Genomic DNA, 25,228 nt, shown 5'->3' with positions numbered 1-25,228 from the left:
ATTCACTGCAAAATTGGGAAAAAGTGCACAATACCATACTCCTTACGCGTTTTTCAAAATAACACATACACATAAACCACATACACGTCGACTTATTTTTACTTAAAAAAACATCCCAGAATTACACCAAAATGGCATTGCGCACACTCTTCACTATACCCATCCATGTACCATGTATATAATCCATGTACACTGCTTTTTTCTCATAAATTAGAAAAATTTCACGAAAATACATGACAATTTTCTGAATCTTTAAACCCGGTAAAAAGAACATATATGAAATTACCTGATCGCGAAAAAGTATATACCCTTTTCAAATATGAACATTTCCACATATAAAATAAATAAAATATCCAAAAACTTTTACCTCTAAATCATCTATTATATTATAAACGTCACCAACGAATTCATACCACAAGCATTACAAATACTTAGTGTCAAATATTTAAATTATTTCCATGCACGTTTACTTCAACTAAAACGTATACGAAATTCCTACAAACATAAAATTCACAAAATAACTATCATTTAATTAAAATATCACTAAACCATGTATACGTCGACTTATTTTTACTTAAAAAAAAAAATCCCAGAATTGCACAAAAATAGCATTGCGCACACTTTCACCATATCCACGTACACTCCTTTTTTCTCATAAATTAGAAAAATTTCACGAAAATGCATGACAATTTTCTGAATCTTTAAACCCGTTAAAAAGAACATATATGAAATTACCTAATAACGATAAAGGGTAAAATCCTATTATACGGTGCAGCCTTGGCGCGATTTTGAAAATTATCGCCAACACCAAAAATGATCCAAAGAACGTCTACATACTATACACTATGTGTGTAAATACATGGTAAAAGTTTACAATTGGGTGCCCCTTGTTTTTTGGAGATTATTTTTTGATGGCAAGATCGGCGTCAGGAAGACAATTTCAAGATGGCCGCTACACAAAACCAAATTAAAAAGTCAAAGAATTGCATAAACTGTGTGTCCATGTACACATCGATCTGTTTTCACTTAAAAAAATCCCAGAATCGCACAAACTAGGCATTGCGCACTGTTTAAATTTGTCCATGTACACATCAATCTATTTTTATTTTAAAAAAATCAGGATGCTAAAGCAAAGTTACACTATGATGGTAACCAGAAATACGATTTCATCGCCAAAATTTTACAAAAAATTGTCGCTAATCGAAGGGGCACCCAATTCTACACTAGAGCCAAATACATAATATATACAGTCAAAAGTCGTTAATTTGGACACTCATAATTCGGAATGATCTATAATCCGGACCTCAAAACTAAAAACTTTCTGCGCATGCATCGCGTTGACACATGCGCATAGGCGTTTACGCCTGCGCGTAAGACCTTTTACGACTGCGCATATGAGTGTGCGCAAGTGCAGAATACGTTTTCGCGTGCGCGTTTTATGTATAACGAACGTATAAGCTAAAATTATCTCATTATCTATTTCAGTTAATGTTGATGATTGCGTTGTTCCTTAATTTTCGAATTGGATCCGGCTTATTATTTTTTGCAGACTGTAAGAGCAATTTTATAAAAGTAAGCTTAAACTTTCGATTATATCAAATAGAATTTCCGATATATATTTGTTAATATGTAAAGGATCTAAAGCGAAAGTATGTTTTGAAATAGGAAATCTGTTTATCAATTTCACGCTGCTCGGCGGGGGGGGGGGGGGTCGCCGCTGCAGGCGCGTAATGAATTGGAAGTTGATCTGTCAGCACTATCCTTATCTTCAGTGCAGATGTTTTTATTTTATTTGGCTTATAATTCCTTACCAAATGTAGTATTTCATCTCAATATGCTCCGTCTTTGATATGATTTAAAACAAGTTCCTCGTCATTATAATTTGCTTTCGATAGTGAAGAAAGTAACAGAGGTTATTGAAAACGAAAAAATTTCGATTGACAAATTAGTCGGTGTTTTCAACACAGCAATTATAGGACTTGAACAGCGGAACTTTGTAACTGAACAAGAAATTATGTCTGTTTAATAGAATTAAAGAGAAAGTATTATCACATGAAACGAAGCAAAACTTAAATTGAAAGAAATGTTTAATAAAGTAAACAAATAAGTATTAAGCTTTTTCTTTTTGCAACTTTTGATACCCTTTAGATCATAATTGTTCTTTATTTCATAAATTACGGTTTCATATTTTTAATTTTAGAATTTCTGCATGCCATCTTACGAGATTTAAACTGATGATCTATAATCCGGAAAAATCGATAATCCAGAATCGCCGAAGTCCCGACGAGTCCGGATTAACGACTTTTGACTGTACTATATATAACTATATATATTCTTTGAATGACCCATTTACTACTCATCATTTATGTCAAGTTTTTACTGCTCATCATAAAGTCGCCAAAAGCAGCCAAATCCTGTGTGCACCGGATACTAGGATTAAACCCGAAAAAGTATATACCCTTTCCAAATATGAACATTTCCAAGTATAAAATAAATAAAATATCCAAAAACTTTTACCTCTAAATTATCTATTATATTATAAACATCACCAACGAATTCATACCGCAAACATTACAAATACTTAGTGTCAAATATTTAAATTATTTCCATGCACGTTTACTTCAACTAAAACGTATACCAAATTCCTACAAACATAAATTTCACAAAATAACTATCATTTAATTAAAATATAATTAAATTCAAAAACACTACTTAAAATATAAATAAGCACATACATTAAATTAATAAAAATTAGCGGTAAAATCCTAGTATACGGTGCAGCCTTGGTGTGATTTTGAAAATTATCGCCAACACCAAAAATGATCCAAAGAACGTCTATATACTATACCAAAGATTCTTTGACTATACACTATGTGTGTAAATACATGGTAAAAGTTTACAATTGGGTGCCCCTTGTTTTTTGGAGATTCTTTTTTGACGGCAAGATCAGCGTCAGGAAGACACAATTTCAAGATGGCCGGTACACAAAACCAAAATAAAATGTCAAAGAATTGCATAAACTGTGTGTCCATGTACACATCGATCTGTTTTCACTTAAAAAAAATCCCAGAATTGCACAAACTAGGCATTGCGCACTGTTTAAATTTGTCCATGTACACATCAATCTATTTTTATTTAAAAAAAATCAGGATGCTAAAGCAAAGTTACACTATCATGGTAATTAGAAGTACGATTTCATCGCCAAAATTTTACAAAAAATTGTTGCTAATTGAAGGGGCACCCAATTCTACACTAGAGCCAAATACATAATATATACTATATATAACTATATATATTCTTTGAATGACCCATTTACTACTCATCGTTTATGTCCCGTTTTTACTGCTCATCATAAAGTCGCCAAAAGCAGCCAAATCTCGTGTGCACCGGATACTAGGATTAAACCAAATTAGCTTACAATCCTAATTACTTTAAACTAAATCATTGCTAATAACAATTTTCCCAATAATACCAAATTACTTTACTTCCACCTTACATTTAGAACAATGCATAAAAATAATATCCTCAAATAATTAAAAATATTAACTTACCTAATCTTCTTCAGAATCTTGATTACGTGTCCGATAAACTTTTCTTATTTCCTCCACTAAATAAAAAGCAAGCGTATTTGCGCCTGTTTCAGGATCTTTAAAATCATACTTATAGTTCACAGCAAGGTACCAGGTAAAATAAATAACATCTTTACTTCTATCTCGCCCAACCTTAAAGAAACACTTATTACTATCCCTTTCAATCCCACTAAATACCCATTTTGAATTCACTTTAGTTAGGGCCACGGGATCCAAAAATTAACGAACACTGTTTCACACAACACAGAATAAAGCCAAATACAAAATTTCCAGATTTTTCCCCGATTTCCCCCCTTTTCCGATTAAAGAACCGTAATTTGTCCATTAATATCACATGACATATCCCATGATCTCTCATTTTCCTCACACAAAATAATGCCTAATCGGAACTGAGTACTGCTCACGTTATTACCAAAGTTCCAGGTAGTAACCTTTATCGCCTCCAAAATGTCGCCAAACTACCAGTTACCATATTCTAAAGATCAGCCTAAATAGTTTCTTCTGTTGTGAAAACAAATAAATAGTTTATTACTTAATTTACTAAAATGAAAATTTACATACCTCACACAGGATCAGCAACAGATATTATGCCATCAGCTGTAATTCATGGAAGTCCTAAATATTACCACTGAGCACCTCTCTAAATTCTAAGAAATATGCCATTCCTAAATTCGGCTATCTACCGTCGTTGAACCAATCTTGACTTCACACAATGAGGTTTCTACTACACATGTGTAATGTCTTACTGCAATGGCAAATAAAGGTTCTGACTAATGTAGCATCTGTTCAGAAACATGAAGTATGCATTCTGTGCAGATAAATAAATGTTTCTTCAAATTCTTTGTTCGCAAAAATAATTTGATATAATCATAATTTAAGATCACTTACTTATCTGAATATGCATGTCTAATTCATCCTCTCTAATAAATGACTTTTTACGTACTTCACAGATAAGGTTCTTCTGCAGCATGAGTATGCTAGTTTAAATTAGCCTTTTGTCCCATGCCTTGTTACATATTTGACACAGATTAATGCATGAATAAGCATATACATATTTAAATTACTTTTTGACTAAATATTTCTTTACATACTTCACACACATCAGGTTTCTCTTTTGTGTAAATAAACACGTGCACATTTTAAATTACAGTTGGTGACTAAATAATTTCTCACATACTTTACGTTCACAAGGTTAGTCTTTTGTGTGAATAAGCATATGCCAGTTTAAAAAGCCCTTCTGAATAAATGACTTCTTACATACTTTACAAACATACGGTTTCTTTTTTGTGTGAGTAAACATATGCATTTTTAAAGTGTATTTCTGAGTAAATGCCTTCTTGCATACTTTACACACATGAGGTTTCTCTCCTGTGTGAATACGATTATGCTTGTTTAAATCCCATATTCGGCTAAATGACTTTTCACATACTTCACACACATGAGGTTTTACATTTGTGTGAATAAGCTTATGCACATCTAAACTGGATTGCTGATCAAATGTCTTCTTACAGACTCTACACACATATTTCTTTTTTGAGTGAATACGCATATGCACATTTAAATTACCTTTGATACTAAATGACTTCTTACATACTTTACACACATGAGGTGTTTCTCCTGTGTGAATAAGCATATGTGTGCTTAAATGAACCTTTTGATTAAATGACTTCTCACATACCTCACACACATGAGGCTTCTCTTTCGTGTGAATAAGCATATGCAAATTTAAACCATATTTGTTACTAAATTTCTTCTTACATACTGTACACACATGACATTTTTCTTTTGCATCGTTAGGCATGATCTCTTTTTAAAACAATGCTTTCACCAAATGATTTGCTACAGATCTCCTAGAACTTGAAAAGTTAAGCACATTATCCACAATCGACAGCCTTGATATAATTTAATCCACAATACACCTCAGGATGTTCATGTTCTGCATGAATATACAACATTTGTTTAAAAAAAATTCATATTTCACTTCGGCTTTCGGTGTCTTATGCAGATACTTGTAAACATCTTCACTGAACTGTCAATACATATTATACAGGTGATTGACATGGTATGGGATGGTTTCAAGGAACACTTTAAATAATAACTTACATATGTTTCACAGGAATACTATTTTTTGCTCAGTTATCCTTTGGGCAAATTCATGATTTTTCGAAAACGCGCCAACTAGCATGTACGGACGAGTTGATATTTCCAAAACAGGCACCAAAACAAGCGAAACTGGTATGCAATCTCCAGTTTTGCCAGCAAATGCTACTAGCTGCAAGCTTGCATGAATCGTTAGAAAATACGTTTTTGAACATGGAGAGAAATACAGAACAATACGTAAAATTTTAGGTCCTTTTAATAACATGGATTAAAGCGGTATCTAAATTGGGCATCGTATTAACCAAAGCCGTATGTATAGTAGTAGCTTTGGTACTGATAACATTTCGAAGTATTACGCAAAACCACGGTGCACAAATTGAAGTCTTACACAAGCGTCTAGCCCTTCAGATGCTAGTTTCCTCCTGATTCCTCCCTGATCATTTGCGCGCATTCACGCGCAGCGTGTTTATGTCAGGGAGATCGGCATGCAGAAAGAAATCAGCTGGCCAAAGAATGTAAAGTTACGAAAGTGCTGCGCATTACTCAGTGCAAATTCATTTCTTTTTTTAGTTTTTCTACAGTATTTTTCTTTTTAAGTCGGATACATATTTACATGTTTGATATTGATTTTTGGTTGTTTCTCATTTTCTATCAAATAATATATTATTTTGATTTGTGTATAAAAGAATTCCTGATATTTATTCATTCATTCATCTATACATCATCGCCCAAAGCTATTACAGATGCAGATATCAAAAGCTAGGAACTCATTTCTTGTCTACTGAAGGCGTCATTTAAGAAGAGATTTTTAAAAATTCGGCACCCAATGGGGGGGGGAGGGCAAAAATGTTTTTTACGTTTTTTCATATAAGGAAGAAACAGATGTACACAAGAGTCTTGCTTTAAAATGTATGGAACATGAATACTTAAAAACCAGTTTCAGAAGTTCGACCCCCCAAGGACCCCTACCCTTGAGAATTTGGCCCCCAAGGGGGTAGGGGGCTGTAGTAATACAATTTTTATTAAGGTAGTACAATAATTGAGACAGATCGTAATAATCATAACAATAGAATAGAATAAATATTATTTTGTCTTTCATTGTTATGGGTTACCAAACTGGCAGCATTGTAATAGGCAAGTCGCCACAGGGGCAAAACATGTTTTCACTAAGGAGATTAGAATAGAAGGAGGGAAGGTTCAACTTAAACGGTGAAGCGTGGCGGCCATCTTCCTGTTATCACCGTGACTTTTGCAAGGAAGTCTGTCATTGCAACATTTTTTTCTTTTCTTTTTGAAGCATGTCAGCTTGTGTTGCATATGGATGCACAAATAGATTCTCAAAAAAAAAAAAAAAAAAAAAAAAAAAAAAAAAAAAATTCCGGGCATTACTTTTCACACGTAAGTATTGATTTTCTTTTTTTATGTAATATGGCAACTATGTTAAAAAATATCACAATGTTATGTTTTCTTTCCAGATGTGAAAAAAAAGGAGTTAAATAATCACAACATGTTATGTAATATAACTACAATCAAAAAATGTTAAATATATTTTAATGTTTCTGTTTATAGCTGGTATCTTCGTTCCTTAAGATACAATGATATATGGTAGGATTTAAATTGTATAATTTGAATGTTTTAGGTAATTCCTTTTATAACTTTCATGAAAAGTAAGAAATCAATTGTTACTATTTTTATTAATTGTAAAGGTGTTAAGCAATGCTTTTCTTTATATATTAATTGTTATTCATTTTTTTAAGTTAAGATAAACTGTTCTGTTGTTAAAATTTTTTTGCATAAACTTACAAATTTCTGGGCAGTATAGTGATAAAATTAAGTAAAATATTTATTGAACATGTGGAAAGATGTATCCAAAAACTTGTATAGGTATATTTCTGTAATTCAGCTTAATTAAAGGCAGTTTCTTTGAGATTAATAAATATGAAATGCGCATAAACTGAAATCATTGAATTCACATAAATCTGTTTTATTTTATTAAGTTGTGAAAAGGATCTTCTATTTAAATTTTCATTTAAAAAAAATGCAACCTGTGACTATTTTTTTAGATAATTATCTGCTATTAATTTTAGGTTTCCTAAAAATGCAGAACGAAGAGCAGCTTGGATACGAGCTGTTCGAAGAGAGAATTGGATGCCAACTTCCTATTCACGACTTTGTTCGGATCATTTTTCTGAAGATCAGATTGACAGAACTTCATTATGCTGTGTAAGACTGAGAGAAAATGCTGTGCCTAATATCTTCAAAGCATTTCCACTTCACCTGCAGAAGGTACATTATTCTGTTATTATTACATAGAATAAGGAATTAAATAAGAATTTGTGTAAATGTTTATCTCTGAAATGATATTTGCAAAAGATCAAATATTTCTGTACTTTTCACTAGATATGTTAAGTTTCTTCTGTGCTATTATGTGTAAAATTTTTGTGATCCAAAGTAATTTTTAGAACTGTATTATTATCTTCATTCTGTGATGTTACTTTGTCAGTTCCCTTTTCGTTTTGTATTTGAGAATCTTTTGGGTATTATATTTTTATTAGGTGGAATATCTTTATTAGCCCTTAAGAAATGTATTTCTTGTGCATTTAACATATCAGCCGCTTCTAGTTGTAGTGGTGCTGGCTTTAGAATCTTGTTTAACACATCACATTGTTTGTCAGATTTTAATGAATCTACTAATTCTAAACATGTTTGTTTTAGTTCATTCTTTCTGTGTTCCCAGGGGCATAGCTAGAGGGGGGGCAAGGGGGGCATCTGTTCCCGGGCGCAGAATCCAATGGGCGGCAAATTGATGTTACGACATTTTAGAATTAAACCTTTTCCATCCTTGGCGAGCAGTAGGAGGCGTGAAATCTTCAGTTGTCCCTGTGCGCTGAAAACCCTAGCTACGACTCTGTGTGTTCTAGTGAGAGGGTCTGTGATTTTTTTTTCGGCTACTTAATTCAAAATTCATTTTCATCTTCTATAATAAGTGGATAATTCATTATGTATTGTAGTTGTAGTATAAGTAGCAGTATTTCTAGTGTGTTTGCACATACTCCACCTAACTTATAAGGTATTTCTCCCGCCTTCTTGGTGTGGTGGTCTGCACACTGGGCGCATATTCCAGAGGTCCGTGGTTCGATTCCCGGCGAAGGCATTGCTAATTTTTCAATCGCTCTTGCTTCCAATGTAAAATTCTAATGTCTGTACAGTGGCGCCCGAACTAAAAGGGTGTTAGATGATTGTTCTCCACAACCAGGATTTGGCGATTAAGTCCCCCAAAAACCCCAGTCGCCCTTTAAAAGGGGGAGTATATAAAGTATTTCTCCCACCTTCTTGGCATGCCTTCATGGTGTGATATGTATCCAGAGGTCTGCGGTTTGATTCCCGGTGAAGGCGTTGCATATTTTTCATCTTGCTTGCTTTCAAAAAAATACCTAATGTCTCTACAAACTGATGAATCAATACAGCTGCATATATATAATTGAATGCATAGATTACACACAGTGCACTGTATGTGACATGTACAAGTTTTGTTACTTTCATGTATAGTGTATATTTCTGTGTTGATGAAACAGACCACTTATTCTCATTCTCTATTACTTATAAACATAGTGTTTCATTTGTTTTATGTCTGACAGGATATAGGAGTGTGTAATAATGGCGTATATAAATTACAGACTTGAGATGCATAGTTCGGTGATATTGAAACATAGAGAGGGTGAGATTATACTGATACGAGATAGTGAATTATATACATGATTACTGAATTAAATACCGGGGGAAAATACGCATTACAAATTTAATACGTATAGTGAAATTGCAGACAGGCGTTACAAAAATACGAAAATAATAGTGCATTGGTGGCAGAATATAGGAGTACATAAAGCATACATTTGGTATTTCATCTGTACATAGTACATATGATGCTGCTGACTGTGATTACAGATGCTGCCATTACTGCGTTTTATGATGACAAAGTACTTGTATACTACTGCTGCATACATAATAAGTTAGAGCCATTCATATGTGCAGTTACAATTATATAATGCTGCCAGTGTATATAATACCAGCCTTTAGCTGGTATGGGAATGTTGCATGATGCACTAAGTACTCTTAAATGGTTTACACTTGGCATAGGTCTGTTCCTAAGCCCATAAGCTTGTCAACAATTTTTGTAATGCTGTGTTTGAGATGTCGCTGCTTAATTATGAACCTGCTGAAGGCTAATCTGTTTATCTCTGGGAACGGGATGTGTAGATCCTCCGTTAGTGAGCATTTTTCGACATAGTGTTCTGGCGTTCCCAGTTCACCGCAGCAACATAAGGAGGTAGTCGTCTTGCCGAATCTTTCAAAGTAGACTGGGAACGGGCCATGCCCGGTAATATAGTAGACCAGTTGTGGATTTACTATAAGGCGTTCTGGTTCAACCTTTGGCAGATGCGCATACGCACGTCGTCCTGTCTCATCGTTGTTCCATGCCTCTTGCCACAGTGTGAAAGCGACCTGTTTCAAGCTCTTTTTTAGATATGAGGTGGGCCATGGAATTTGCAGTGTCTCTGCATCATTATTTTGGGCTGCTTCTTTTGCGAGCCGATCTGCGGCCTCATTCCCAAGGTTGCCAATATGCGCTTTTGTCAATTCTAGGTTGATTTTTAAGGTCTTGTGAAAAAAGAGTTGTTCTTGAATTGCTGCAATTATGGTGGAGCCGTGCATAGGATTTAATATAGCATATAATGTTGACAGACTGTCTGTTATTATAAAACTGTTTTGATGTCGATATTGGGTAATAATGTTTATTGCGTGATAAATGGCTGTGGCTTCGCTTTGAAAAACACTGTTTCTGGATTCCAAGTGTCCTTTCCATTGGCGTATTGGTTGCTGTTGCCGAAATGCGATGTATGCACAGCCAACATTCTTGTCAGTTTTTGAGCCATCTGTGTAGAATACGATATCATTGTCCGTAGCTCTTGTGTTTTGCTTAATATTAATGTGCACGCCTTGGCCTTGCGTTGACGGGTGTGTGTGGAGGCGATTGGACTCCCGTTCTAGGTTATCTGCCGTAAAAGTATGGTCACCAAGCACCGCAGGGCGGCTAAGCTGCTTCAGCTTCACCAACTGGTAGGCTGCCTCTTTTTCCACATTTATGTAAAGAGGGGGCAATCCGGCCAGGACATTGAGTGCATTCGTTGGAGATGTTCTAAAAGCTTTAGTAATGTTGAGCAGGAACGGCCTTTGTATACTCTGTAGATATTTTATTTTGCGTCCTTGCATCGGAGAGGCCCATATTGCAGCTCCATATGTTACTATTTTCTTAGTGACTGTCATATACAGGGTCTTGAGTAAATGGGGGTTAAGTCCCCATCTGTAACCATTCATCAACTTGAGCTTGAGGGCAATCTGTGCTGTTCGTTTCCTAAGCTCCAGCACGTGAGGGATCCAGTTTAGTTTATCATCAAAAGTTATGACCAGGTACTTTAATTCTCGCTTAATGCGGAGTCTTTGGCCGTTGAGCGTTATTCTTGGTTGGCGTGCGAGTGTGCCCCCTTTTTTAGGAATCAGCAGTATTTGAGATTTTGTCTCAGCTATTTGGAGTTTTATTGCTGTGCATCGCTCCTGGAAGAGGTTGCAGGATTCCTGGCAATTTGCTTGCAGCTGTTCCCTGGTGTTTCCTTTCACAATTAGAGCTGTATCGTCAGCGTATGCAATTATTTTTGTGTGTTCCGGCCACGGTTGTGTGAGTATGATGTTGTACGTTACGTTCCATAGAAACGGCCCTGCGCAGGAACCTTGCGGACATCCTTGGGTTTGGTCTTGCTGGATGACACCGCTGTTATGCGGTAGAATCAATTTTCGCTCTGAAAGGTAACTCTCCAGGGTGTGGTAAATATTCCGTACACATTTCGCCTCTCTCAGGGCATGTTGTATGGCCGGCCACCACAGAGTGTCAAAGGCGCTCTTTAGGTCTAATGATATGAATGCTGTATGGTGGCCGGTAAATTTGTTCTCTAAAATGCTCTCCTTGACTTCCATGAGTGCGTGGATTGTTGATCTTCCTGCTCTAAATCCGTATTGGTTTCCGCTTAAGTATTTGGTAGTATGCAGGTGGTGTCGCAGTTTGTTCATGAGTAACTTTTCAAATGTCTTACTAAGCGCTGATAGTAGACATATTGGACGATAGGAGTCCGCTCTTTTTGGGTCTTTATTCTTTTTGAGGAAAAGAATAACTTGGCCAATTTTGAAGCACCTGGGGAATGTGCCAGTGGAAAGCAGTTTGTTGAAAAGGGTACGGAAGAGGTTGACGTGCGACCGTATTGCGATCTTAACTATTCGATAGTTTATTCCGTCTGGTCCCGGTGCTTTCTTTTGCGGTAGCTGTCGCAGGACATGTAGGATTTCTTGATTTGTGAAAAGAGCATCGTTCATGGCATCTGTAGCCAGGGTTTGGTTACGCATGGTTGCTTGTGTCGTTGTGTCATCTGTAGGATCGTCCTTCGTAATGATGTTAGGTACTGGCAGGAGATGAAAGGAGGCCTGTTTGAACAATAGCTTTCCCGCCACTATCTTGTGATGTATGCCGTAGGTATTTGTAGTTTCTGTACAGAACTTTCTCCAGCTGTCCAGTTTGGCGGTAATGATAATTTTTTTGTATTGGGCCCTTTCCTTCTGATATATAGTGAGTGTGTTAGAGGTGATGCTCAGTCGTCGCTCACTTTTTAGCCGTCGTCTTAAGGCACAACACTTTTGCTGTTGCGCGCGTAATTGGCTATTCCACCAGTTTAATGTGGTGACCCGTCGTATTGTTCGTACTGGTAGGATGTCTTCACAAGTCGTCCTAATGGATGACATCAGATCACTCGTGAGTACATGTAGTTCCTCTCTAGTGGTTGCTTGCTCAATTCGATTGCTAAAGGGTGCCAGGCGTGATTTGATAGCTGTAACGAATGACCTGACCTTGCGACCTGGTAGGTTGTACCTTCTGATGATAGTTGTTTCTGTGGCTCTGGCAATGGTGAATCGTATGTAATTGTGGTCGGAAAGGCTTACGCCTTCCACGACCATCCAATCTTGTACTAGTTGTGCCATTTGAAGGGTCGAGACTGTAAGGTCCGGCCACCCTCTTGAGTGGACGCGATCAAAAGTCGGTGGCGCATCTTGCTGGTTATGCAAGATCAGGTTGTTGCTTGAAATAAAATCCTCCAGGGTACGTCCCTTTGGCTCTGTGGTAGCATATCCCCATGTTGTACTATGACAGTTAAGGTCTCCCGCAATCAACACGTTGTCTATTTTTTGCTCTCGCATCAGTTGTTGCATTTGCAAGATACTGTTTTCGATATCTGCCTTTGGCGGAGAGTACACGGAGACTAGGATTGCTGTCAGATTGTGCACCTCTAGCAGGATGGCCACTATGTCCCTTTCCGCAATGATTATGGTGGGGGTCCACATAGGGTTGCAATTTACTATAATGGCTCTTGGCGGCTCGTTGGTATCTTCCTTTTGGAAAACAGTCCACTGTAGGGGGTAGCCCACAGCTTTGCCATGTAAACAATAAGGTTCTTGTCCTAGTAGGAAGTCGATCTGTTCTGTGGAGGTGTATATGACTGCCTGTGCCGTTGCTGCACGAGCGCGTTGCAGATTTATCTGCAAACATTGTATTGCGTCCTGTCTGCGCGATTGCGTACTGTTGATGTCCAACTGTGTATTGTTATGCTGTACATTTGGGGGTTGCTGATTCTGTCTGCTTCTTGTAGTATTTTACATTGTCTGATTGTTAGTATTCCGTATTGTTACGGATGTTCTGCACGTTTCGCTGGTATTGCGGGCAGTCTGAATGGTACGCTGCGTGGTGAATGTTTTATCTGTCCCCGTAGCGGTAGTTAGCTTCTCTATAGTTGATACATTGTGGTATCTGAGTGTTGCATTCTCTAACTCCGTGATTGTTTGGGCAGAAGGAGCAGAATTGCTTGCGGCTTTTGCAGTCGGCATGTGTGTGTCCGAACTGCTGGCATCTGTAGCATCGCTTGATGCCAATATGCTCAGTGATTCGGTGGGCCTGCCAGCCAAGGAAGATTTTTCTCTGACGCATGATGGCCTCAAAGTTTGCGGGCTCACATTCAAATATCCACTTGACCCTGCCCTTGCGGCGCTCTTGGAGTCGGTGGAGAGTCCTGAAGGTGGGGCTGGGCATATTTGAGGCATCGCTAATTTCTGCAAGTACGTCTTCGGGATTTGCTGTTTCGGGCAGGTCATGTACCGCGAACCTGGGCTTACGTACTTTTGGCCTGTTGATGTCCGCCAGGATTTCTGTCTGCTTGATCTGCTGTTCAAGGGCTGCGACATCTTCTTTGGATTTGCAGACTACTTCAAAGCCGCCTTTGTTGCTCTTTGTTACTCTTTCAACGCCGACTGTTAACTTGGAGAGAGGCAATTTGGCGTTGAGCTGTTCTTTTAGCTCTGCGTCTGTAATTTCTGTCTTTGGGCGTATGTACAGGCACGGTTTTTTAGTTTTCCGGGCAATCTCCGCAAATGTCGGATATGTGATTGCTGGTGGTGGTGTTGGAGTATGGGGATCGTGTGGCTGCTGAGCAGTTGACGCTAGTTGCTGTGTATGAGAAATTTCGCAGCAGAACACTGTTGAAGTGTTTACTCCTGTGTCAACTTTTGCAGGTTTAACCGTGAATTCCGGACCCTCTAGGGCCAGCGTTTGGAGTGCAGCCAGTGAATCTAGTAGGCGCGCTCGAAGATCTGTTGACAGGAGGAATTTGGCGCCTCGATTTGTCGTAGTCGCTACCTGCCTGATATCCTTGTATAGGATGGTGACTTTCTCCACGTGGGGCAGGTCCGATGTAAGTACTGCTGAGGCGTCTATTATGGTATGCGATGTAGAGGTGGAATCACTATCAGCTGGAATAACTGAAGCACGAGACATGATATTCCGTGTAATACTGTGTGCACTATTTGGTGTGCTGAGGCTAAATCGCTAATAGTGGTGAGTTGAACTTGGAGTGATGATCTAAGATAAATTTAATGTTGCACTCTAAAATTGTCACTGAAAGGTAATAGTTGTGGCACGTAATATGAGCTCACTGTAGCTGCATTATTTACATTTAACAGAATGACCTTTTAGAACGTGTGAACAGCCGTATGGTGAATACACTTTCAAAAGAGTCCGATAAATATTACAATTAATGCAATGACAATATAATATTTTAGCACATTATAATGCAAATAAGGATCTTAAGAGGGTTCCATATTATACTGCATTCAAATGAGAAAACACAAGATCAAACAAAATAAATGTAATAATTAATACAAATTAATAAACAGAACCAGATAATAATTATCGAAAAACACACTAGAGGTACTTATAACCAATAAATGTTAGTTAAAAAGGTTGATTAAGCAATCAGAAATAACTAAAAGCTAAAAATTAATACAAAATTAAACAATTGTCAAACCGTAAGGACGGACCCTGTGCTGCTTTTGCAAGAAAATAAAACAGGGTATGTTGGCAAGAAAAGTTACAATACAGTAGGCAGTAAATAATCAGAACATGGAATAACACTGATACATGAAAAACATTTAAATAAATTAAACAAGCATTAAATTCTATGCAAAAAAAAAAAAACCTTTTTAGATGGTTGTTCTAGGGCGTATGAGGTCAAAGTTATTGATTTTTACAAAAATAAGTAAAATTTACACTTGGTATTAAAATACCTTGAACATATAATGTTAACAGTGCATGTAATTAAAGATACCCAAATGCAAAAAATAATTTGAAATAAACATAAATGCAATAAACAGAAAGAAAACTATTAGACAGTTAAAAACATCTTTAGAGCAGATCGTTAAGGTAATTAAGGGCCAAGTTATTGAATTTTAACAAAATAAGAAAAATATTAACTGAGAGAGACGCTAGAATGGTCGAAGAATATTCTAAGTCCTGATATCAAATGTTGAAAAAATTCAGTTACAGGCTATTGCGGTATATTAATGGAAGGAGAATAACAGTCCTACTTTAGTCTTCTTCAGATGGAGTGGCTATGTCGAGTAGATCGCGAGATTTTGAATTTTTAAAAAATAAGCACTTTTGGGCACTAAAGTTACACTGAAAACTTAGGCCTACCCCGGTCGCCACGTGGTAGCTCGTCGGCACGTTTCCGTCGAGGTGACCGTTATGCTGGTAAGCACAAACACCGTTGAAATGCGGCGGACGAATTCCTTTGTAATTTTCACAAAAACTTCGCTAATTTTGGTCGCACACACAAAATTTAGGTATCCACATGTAGGTTAACACTTCGCGCACAATTTGGAATAAAAATTTCTTCTGTGGGGTAGATATTTCTGCGGTTAATAATGCTTGTTATGGGAGCTCAGCTGACACACATCCTACCTCGCAGGGGGCGTATTGGACTTCTGCAGAAATACAATCTACCTTTGGCAAAATTAAATTCTGTAGCTACAGATGGCGCTCCATGAATGACCGCGAAAAACAAGGGCTTCGTAGCATTACTAAGAAAAAAACTTAGTGAAATTCACGGTTCAAACATTCATCATATGCATTGTATTATACATCAAGAAGTTCTATGCACGAAAGTAATAAATATGGAGAATGTTTTGTCATATATAAAAAAAGTTATAAATTTTATAAGATCTCGAGGTTTAAATCAGCGTCAATTTACTGCTTTCTTAAGTGAGTTAGATAGTGAATATTCGGGTTTGTCCTACTATACCGAGGTACGTTGGTTATCTTGCTCCAAGATTCTCAAACAATTCTGGGATTTGAAAGAAGAAATATGTCAGTTTTTAAAAACGAAAAATCAAGACGTAAGTTTGTTTTATTTACGATCCAATATGGATACAAGATTTATCTTTCTTGTTTGATATAACCAAACACTTAACCGATTTAAATTTATCGTTACAAGGAAAAGATCATATCATTACGAACATGTTTGATATAATTAAAGCATTCAAATGTCAACTAGTTCTTTGGAAAAAACAACATAAAAATGAAGATTTGACGCACTTCCCGACGTGCAGCATGAACAAATCAAGTTTAGATGATACTTGTTCGTATCAAAAATACGCAGAAAAAATTGCAAATTTAACAACTGAATTTGAAACGAGGTTTAATGATTTTAGTTCCCTCAAAGACAAATTTTTTTTGTTTTCTTCGATTTTCTCAATAAGTGTTGACTCAGTACCCAGCCATATGCAAATGGAGGTGATCGAGATTCAATGCAACTCAAATTTGAAAGAAAAATTCATTGAAGTGGGTGTGCCTGAATTTTACAAATATTTACCAGCCAGGTTTGAAAATACTCGAAAATTCGTATATGAAATTATTTCCATGTTTGGTAGCACTTATCGTTGCGAGCAGTTATTTTCAGTCATGAAAGGTAATAAGTCTCCTATTAGAAACCGTATTAATGATGCTCACCTTGGGTCAGCGTTGAAAGTTATCACTGCAAACAAGATTTCTCCCGAAATAGGAAAGATAATAGCAGAGAAGAGATGTCAAGTATCAGGACGTAAACATTAAATTTTTCTTGTTCTTTTCTATATAAATATATATATATATGTTTATTGTTGTATTATTCGAAATAAATCTACGTTTCTATGAATATTGATTTTTTTTTTTTTTTTTTTTTTTTTTTTTTTTTTTTTTTTGGGCCCGCCTAAAGTTAAACCTTGTTTGTTTGGCCCAAGTGTACCTATGAGTTTGACATCCCTGATGTAGGTGAATCGTTTGATGATTTCTTAACCGATTTAAAGAAATTAAGTAGCAACTGTGGATTTGGAGAATTAAAAGTAGTTTAGTAAGAGATAGAATAATAAGTGGAATTCTAAATAAAAATCTCAAAGATAGATTATTAAAGGAAAATCAGTTAACATTGGAGAAATGAATTAAAATGTGTAAAGCTTCTGAATTCGCAGAACTTCAGCTGAAAACTTTAACTGGAGAAAATAAAATAGAAGCTATCAAACGTAATAAATTTCGACCTTCAGAGGAAAAAAGTCAGCCTTGTAAGAAAGACTATCATGTAAAACAAAAGCAACAAAGTACTAAATCTTCTTCAAACTATCAAGGAAATAAGTACAATAATCCAAAACCATGTAGAAAATGTGGAATTTTTCATAAGTTATACAACTGTCCTGCTTATAATAAGATTTGCTTGTACTGTAAAAAGAAAAATCACTTTTCTAAAATGTGCACTTATAAAAATGTTAATGTTGTACAGAATACTTTAGAGCATGAGTTACATAATAATGGTAATGAATATATTTTAGAGTCAGTCGAAGATACAAATCCATTTTCTAAAAATAAAACCGAATGGTTTGAAAAACTAAAAGTAAACATATCTAAATATTTATTTGTTAAGTTGGATACTGGAGCTCAGTGTAATGTGTTACCATTGCCTAAATTTAAACAATTAAATTTAAGAGATAAATGTTTGACTGTATCAAAAGTCACTTTAAATAATTACAATGGTACTACAATTGATGTAGTCGGAAAATGTAAATTATTATGTGAAACATCGAAAGGGGACAAGGATGAAGTAGAATTTCAAGTCGTAGCATGTGATAAAACTGTTCTAGCTATTTTAGGTTTACCTACATTGCAAAAATTAAACCTAATACAAAGGATTTGTACAGTAAATCCTGATTCCAATGAAAAGTTACCAGAATATTAAAAAGGATATCAAGATTTGTTTAAAGGAACTGGGAATTGAACTGGATATACATATCATATTAAATTAAACCCAGGAGCTGTTGGTAAAATAGAACCCTGTAGGAAAATTCCACTTAGCTTATTAAATCCATTAAAAAAGGAATTAGCAAGAATGGAAAAAGATGGTATTATAAAGAAAGTTAACCAACCAACAGAATTCGTGAATTCTTTAGTGGTAGTAAGGAAAAAGGATGGAAATTTAAGAGTGTGTTTAGATTCTCAGCACCTTAACCAAAATATACTGAGAGAACATTATCACATACCAACCTTTGAAGAAATTTCATCTCAAATGACAAATGCAAAGGTCTTTAGTATTTTAGATGCAAACAAAGCATTTTGGCAAATTAAACTCTCAGATTCAAGTTGTGAATTTACTACATTTAACACTCCGTTTGGTAGATATTGTTTTTTGAGGTTGCCATATGGACTGAGTTCATCACCAGAAGTTTTCCACAGAAGTTTTTCTGAAATTTTTAGTGATTTAGAAGGAGTTCAAATATATATAGATGACTTATTAGTTTGGGGTAAAGATAAAAAAGAACATGATTCAAGATTAAAAAAGTTGTTGGACAGAGCCAGAGAAAATAATGTTAAATTTAATTTAAATAAATGTAAATTTGGGCTGAATGAAGTGAAATATATGGGACATATATTTTCTAAAGATGGTTTAAAACCAAAAGAATACAAAATTAAGGCTATTCTAGATATAAAACCACCCAAAAATGTAAAAGAATTGGAAACTTTCCTAGGAATGATTACATATGTTTCTAGATTTATACCTAATGTATCAGAATTGACATCATGTTTAAGAGATTTGTTGAAAAAACAAGTTATCTGGAACTGGAATGCAACACATGAAAAAGCATTTAGAAGACTAAAAGATGTCTTAATAAATAAACCAGTTTTACAGTATTATGATATAAAGATGCCAGTAGTTTTATTTGTAGTTGCATCTCAAGAAGGACTAGGAGCAGTCTTACTGCAGAATAATTTACCAGTGGCATATGCATCTAAAGCATTAACAGATACACAGAAGAATTATGCTCAAATTGACAAGGAAACTTTAGCTATTGTATTTGCGTGTGAGAAATTTCACCAGTATATATTTGGAAAATATATTACTGTGGAAAGTGACCATAAACCACTGGAATCAATTTTCAAAAAGCCATTAAATAAATGCCCTGTAAGATTACAAAGAATGCGTATAAGATTACAGCCATATCAGTTTGAGATAAAATATATACCAGGAAAAGAACTTTTTATAGCGGATGCATTATCAAGATCATTCACTGATAAAGGATCTGATTTCTTTGAAGGAGATATAGAAGCTCATGTTGGACTGGTTGTAGAATGTATACCAATGTCTAATGGTAAAATGGAAGTTTTTCAACTGGAAACAGAAAAAAATGAAGAACTACAAGTTTTAAGAAAATTAATTAAAACTGGATGGCCAGATGAAAAGTGTATGGTTCCAGAACTGGCAAAACCATATTTTAACTTCAGAGAAGAACTATCAGAAGCAAATGGATTAATATTTAAAAATTTCTGTGTTGTTGTACCAAGAAGTTTACGAAAAGATATGTTAAGCAGAATTCATTATGGTTATTTGGAGTAGTAAAATGCAAGATCAAAGCAAGAGAAATATTATATTGGCCAGGAATGTCGAAAGAAATTGAAGATTTGGTACTGAATTGTCAAACATGTTTAAGTTTACAAAAAGCTAATACTAAAGAACCAATGATATCTAAAGAAATACCTAATGGTCCATGGGAAGTATTGGGAACAGATCTGTTTTACTTTCAAGGAAAGGATTATATAATAGTTATAGATTATTTTAGCAAATATGTTGAAATTGGACATTTGGAAGATTTGTCAAGTGTAGCAGTGATAAAGCAATTGAAATCAATTTTTGCAAGACATGGTATTCCGAAAATAGTATATTCGGATAATGGTCCACAATATAATTGTAGAAAATTTAAAGATTTTGCAAGAAGATGGAATTTTGAAACCAGAACTTCAAGTCCAAATTACCCACAATCTAATGGAATGGTTGAAAGACATATTCAAACTGTCAAGCGAATGTTAGAAAAAGCTGTAGTTGACAACAAGGATCCATATTTAGTATTACTGGAATATCGTAACTCTCCTATTTCAGATGAAATTAAGTCACCTTCAGAATTGATGTTTGGAAGAAAAGTAAATGGATTGATGCCTATAAAAGAGAATTTCGTCCAAGCTAAACGATATGAAGACCATAAACAACATTTACTGAAGAGACAAACCTTACAAAAAAATTATTATGATAGGAATGCAAGACCGTTAAAACCACCGAAAACAGGAGATCATGTTTACATAAAAGAGAAAGGGAAAAAACTAAATGAAAGAGGGAAAATTATAGAAGAAGCAGAAAGACCACGTTCATATAGGATTATAAGAACAGATGGAAGAATTGTAGAAAGGAACAGAAGAGACCTTCTTAAAGGAACTAGTCAGAAAGAGTTTGCAATACAAAACAACTATGAGAATGAAGTTATAGATGAACCTGAGATACCCGAGAATAGCAGGAGCACTACAAATTTAGATGTGCATGTAAGTCCTTCAAAACCTAACAGAAGTGTTGTGTCACCAAATAGTGAAAGAGGTATAGTATCATCAAATTTTTCAAATGGACATAACTACGTCACTCGATCTGGTAGGACTGTTAAGAAACCTTATTATTTAAAAGAATATGTTTAATTTTACTACTATTATTATTTTTTTATAAAAAAAGGAGATGTTATATATGTAATTGTATCTATTATTATCTTTAATCATAACTGTAATATAAAATAGTAGATGAACAATGTAGAATAAACGATGTTTGTGTACATCTTGTAATCATCACTGAGAACGTACCCAACACATATAAAATACAACACAGAGATAGCTCAGAAATTGGTAAAAAATCAATTTAAATTATGAAAGAAAAGTGTAATAATTATTTGTCATTGCTACTAATAATAACTGTAATAATGTGTTATCAGGTTCAATGTTTCTTCTTACCTTCTTCGGAAACATACAATGACCTGACTAGAACAGAGAGCTTACTAAAGCTATGTTCACTAATTGTAGTAAGTAGACAGGATACAGACGAAGGGTATACAAAACCCTTTATTTTTTCTTTATATACAATGACTTCCGTACTTCGGAATACAATGACCCTCCACTCGGGGTCTAACTTAAAAGATATCAAAATAAAACTAAACTCTAATTTAACTTTAGAATAAGATTGGCCTTATAATAACAGGAAGCGTATGTAGCACAGAGACTGTGAACACTACAATACGTTTAATTTATCAAGAGGATTAAAACCTCTGGCCTGGAAGGCAAAGTAGCAACTGCGTAACTTCTAAGGTAAGCGGCCTGCTTCGAACTCACGGCTTCCTCTCCTCTGCTTGGCAAAAAGGCCACACTTAAATACTTGGCGTTCGCCAGACAACTTTGCATAAACTCCTTCACGCTTATAATTCTGGTCGGAAGTAGAAAATAAGAAGTGATAGTAAAGATTTAAAATAAAATAAACGTTAGTAAAACTTAAGATCCTTACATACTTCCCGCCAGAGTTAATTAGTTTGAAACTGAGGTCTAAAACGACCTTGTTGAAAACTTTTAGCTCTAGAAACTAACGCGAGGCCAAACTTTTACAAACATAACTTAGCTAGAAACTAGAAAATTTTAAAAGAAAGAAATTTGTTACAATAGCAGCTCCCGGAATATACAACAATCTTTTTTCTTTTTCATCTGTACTGCATCAAAACAGGAGCTTTATTCAATTCTGGTTCCTTCCAGAGATCTGGAAGGAAAACTAGTTTAATGAAATGTTACAGAATGACATTGCAAATAACATATAGAATATACTTTTCTTAACATTCTTATTTCATTCATGACTATTTTAATTATCTCTCCCCGTGCTCTCTGACATGTGTTGTAAAAACACCAAACACGAATGTGTTTCTGTCTATGTGTTCAACACTTCCTCCTACAATCAAAACACTAATGTGTTAAAATTCAACATACGAGACCTCTTAACACACCCTAATTTCAACTCTAGACCCTGAGGTACTATTCTGAAAGTGGCTAACTCTAAAGTGTAGCGTCAGAGAGCCTAACTACATCATTCAACCTTTAACACATATTCACCATGATTTAATCTTTACAGTCACACGAATAACAAATTTTTTAACATTACTTTCACTTTTACCATATCACGGTATTTCTAAACATTCAAAATAACAGTTCACATGTATACAAGAACATATCAAGATGCCGTTAATTTTACACATTTGAAAACATACATTAGTAGTACATTGTTAACTTCTATTCTTTTCAAAGCAAGTGCCAATTCTTTCTACATTGAAATAATACTACATTTCAAAAAGTCTTTCAGACTAAAACTTCTTTCTTGTTAGAATGTTTTAAATAAAATTTATACAATAACTTTTTACAATATTTAAGTCTTTATACAACGCTATTATACATCAACTTTAGTTTTACGCGCGAGTAATTGAAAAACATAATAAGAAAATCGGTCACAACTCATTTCTCGCCCTTTTGGCGATAAAGGTAGACCTCGCATGAGGTAAAACTTCTTCAAATCTGCCACTTGCAGTAAGAATGAAAGATTAACTTAAGTTTGTAAAGTAACACAAAATTTTACTTATCTTTGTAATATTCAGACATCCTTTTCTGGGCCCAGTCTTTAAAGGTGCTGCAGACCGTAGCTTGGTTGATCCTCCTTCTTGTACGGGCTCGCCCTTCAGTGCTTTCCTCTGGAAGCTTCCGTTTTTCACCACTACGGCCACCCTTGAACATCTTCCTTCTGTCCTCTGCTTGTGGTCTTGGCCGTTTGAAGGCAGCTGGTCTTGGTGGAACCGGGAAACTTCTGTCGTGATCCTGCTTGGACCTCGTTGTTGGCCGTTCAAATTTTTCTTGTACTTTTTCCTCCGCCGCTGATGGCCCTTCCGCAGTTCGGCGACTTTTGCTGCGGAGAGTTCTGTCGGATGAGTCAATCTTCCGTTTCACAGCCGGGTTATAGTTGCCGTCCTTTCTCCCGGTCTTTTCCACATACGTCGTCCTTCTCCCTTCTTCATTCTGGGGGTGTTCGTGAACTCTGTTTTTTGGACGGTGGAACGGCTTCTTTTTCTTTGTACCTTCAATTTTTCCGCGGGGCAATTTTCTTTTCACTTGCTTCTGTCTCTCATTGGCTTGCCCTTGTACTTGTCGTTTTCCCACCTCTGGAACTTGTACCTGCGGTGTCTGCCGTCCCGGATCCTGCAAAAGATCTGAAAAGATTTGCATTTTATTACGGTCATAGAATGGTTTTATCTGGTCAATGTTTGCGGAACAGGTTTCACCATTTCTTGCCTTTAATACTACAACAGCGTGAGTTATTTTTTCTATAACATATGGTCCTTCAAAGCGTGGGAAAAATTTGGCAGTTTTATCTTCTGGTGCTGAAGAAAGTGAATGCTTAATTTTTAGTACTTCATCCCCTACTTTATAAGTTACTCCCCGTCGTTTCAAGTCATAATACAATTTTTGTTTTCTTTGTGCTACTTCTGTATTCTTTTTTGCTTCTTTTATTAGTTTTTCTATATCACCCATTTTAAATTCTGGGGCTCTTTGTTGCACATAAAATAGTTTATCTAACGGTGTTATAACCTTTCTGCCTAGAAATAACTCAGCAGGAGTTTTGCCCGTTGTATCATGTTTTGCGGTCCTAAGGGCGAAAGCAAATTCATTGACATAGTTATCCCAGCTTTTATGAAAATTTTTAACATAACTACGGATAATTTTCACTATATTTCTGTTGACCCGTTCCGCTATATTTGATTGCGGCCGATACGGGACCATTTTTAAATGACGTATGCCCAGTTTTTGGCACATGTCTTCAAATATATTACTTACAAATTGAGGACCATTATCCGATATAACTTTTAGGGGCGCCCCGTATTTTAAAATATATTTATTTAAAATAGAATCGGTAACTAATTTCGCGGAGGCTCGTTTTAAGGGAACAATTTCGGTCCATTTACTAAAATGATCAACTATAACAAGGAGATAGCGACTTTTGTTTAACTGACTTTTTGGGAAAGGGCCCAATAAATCGATACCGATTATTTCATTTGGAAATTCGGATTTAATACTATTTAGAAACCCGGCCGGGCGGAAATTAATATAATTAACGGCTTGACATGTTGGGCAGGACTGGACATACGCCCTTGTTAACTTTTGCAGTTCAGGAAAGTAGACTGCCTCGCGTACGCGTTGAGTAGTTTTTCGAATACCAGCATGAGAAGCTAAAGGGCTGTCATGGAGCTCTTGCAGGATATTTAATCTAAGACTAGCTGGGATAACAGGTCGAAATTCGTTGTTGGAATTCGTAGTTTTTGTATAAAATAATAGACCATCTATTAGTTCGTAATGGGCCGCCCTATTTCTTATCGCCACAATATCTTGGTGGCTAAAATTTTCAGGATCCTTCAAATACTCATAAATACTTCCAAACTCAGGATCCTTACCCAGTTCGGTTATTACAGTTTCTCGGGAATTTATTGTACACGCTGTCAGCATTGCAACTTTTACGGTATTACCCTGTTCGTCTAATTTAATTCGTGACAGGGCATCTGCTACGATATTTTCCTTTCCGGGGGTATGCTTGATTACCAGATTATATTCTTGCAGCTTGAGTGCCCATCTTATTAACCTTGGGGATAAATTTTTTCCAGAGTACAATCTAGTTACCGCCGCATGATCAGAATATACTGTT

At 35.7% G+C, this 25,228-nt stretch overlaps 1 protein-coding gene and 1 long non-coding RNA gene across 2 annotated transcripts in view; one reads left to right on the top strand and one right to left on the bottom strand.

Annotated features, from left to right (window-relative positions):
- LOC146995638 (uncharacterized) overlaps positions 1-6,172 on the bottom strand; it is a 38,573-nt gene extending 32,401 nt beyond the window's left edge. The window contains exon 1 of the long non-coding RNA XR_015042479.1: positions 4,152-6,172. This is a non-coding gene — a long non-coding RNA (uncharacterized LOC146995638). The remainder of the gene's footprint in view (positions 1-4,151) is intronic.
- An 816-nt stretch (positions 6,173-6,988) lies between these two features.
- On the top strand, positions 6,989-9,373 carry LOC146995637 (THAP domain-containing protein 1-like). The gene is made up of 5 exons (XM_085822896.1): positions 6,989-7,036; positions 7,069-7,080; positions 7,180-7,199; positions 7,778-7,976; positions 9,329-9,373. The coding sequence occupies exons 1-5, from the start codon at positions 6,989-6,991 to the stop codon at positions 9,371-9,373; spliced, it is 324 nt and encodes a 107-aa protein (XP_085679022.1).
- The last annotated feature ends 15,855 nt before the right edge of the window (positions 9,374-25,228 follow it).

The sequence above is a fragment of the Stegodyphus dumicola genome, chromosome 8 (assembly GCF_044657685.1).
Source record: "Stegodyphus dumicola isolate Sdum_Otavi_A_Nest chromosome 8, ASM4465768v1".
Lineage (NCBI taxonomy): Eukaryota > Metazoa > Arthropoda > Arachnida > Araneae > Eresidae > Stegodyphus > Stegodyphus dumicola.
Note: the sequence above shows the minus strand (reverse complement) of the source record. Positions and strands in the feature narration are given on the sequence as shown.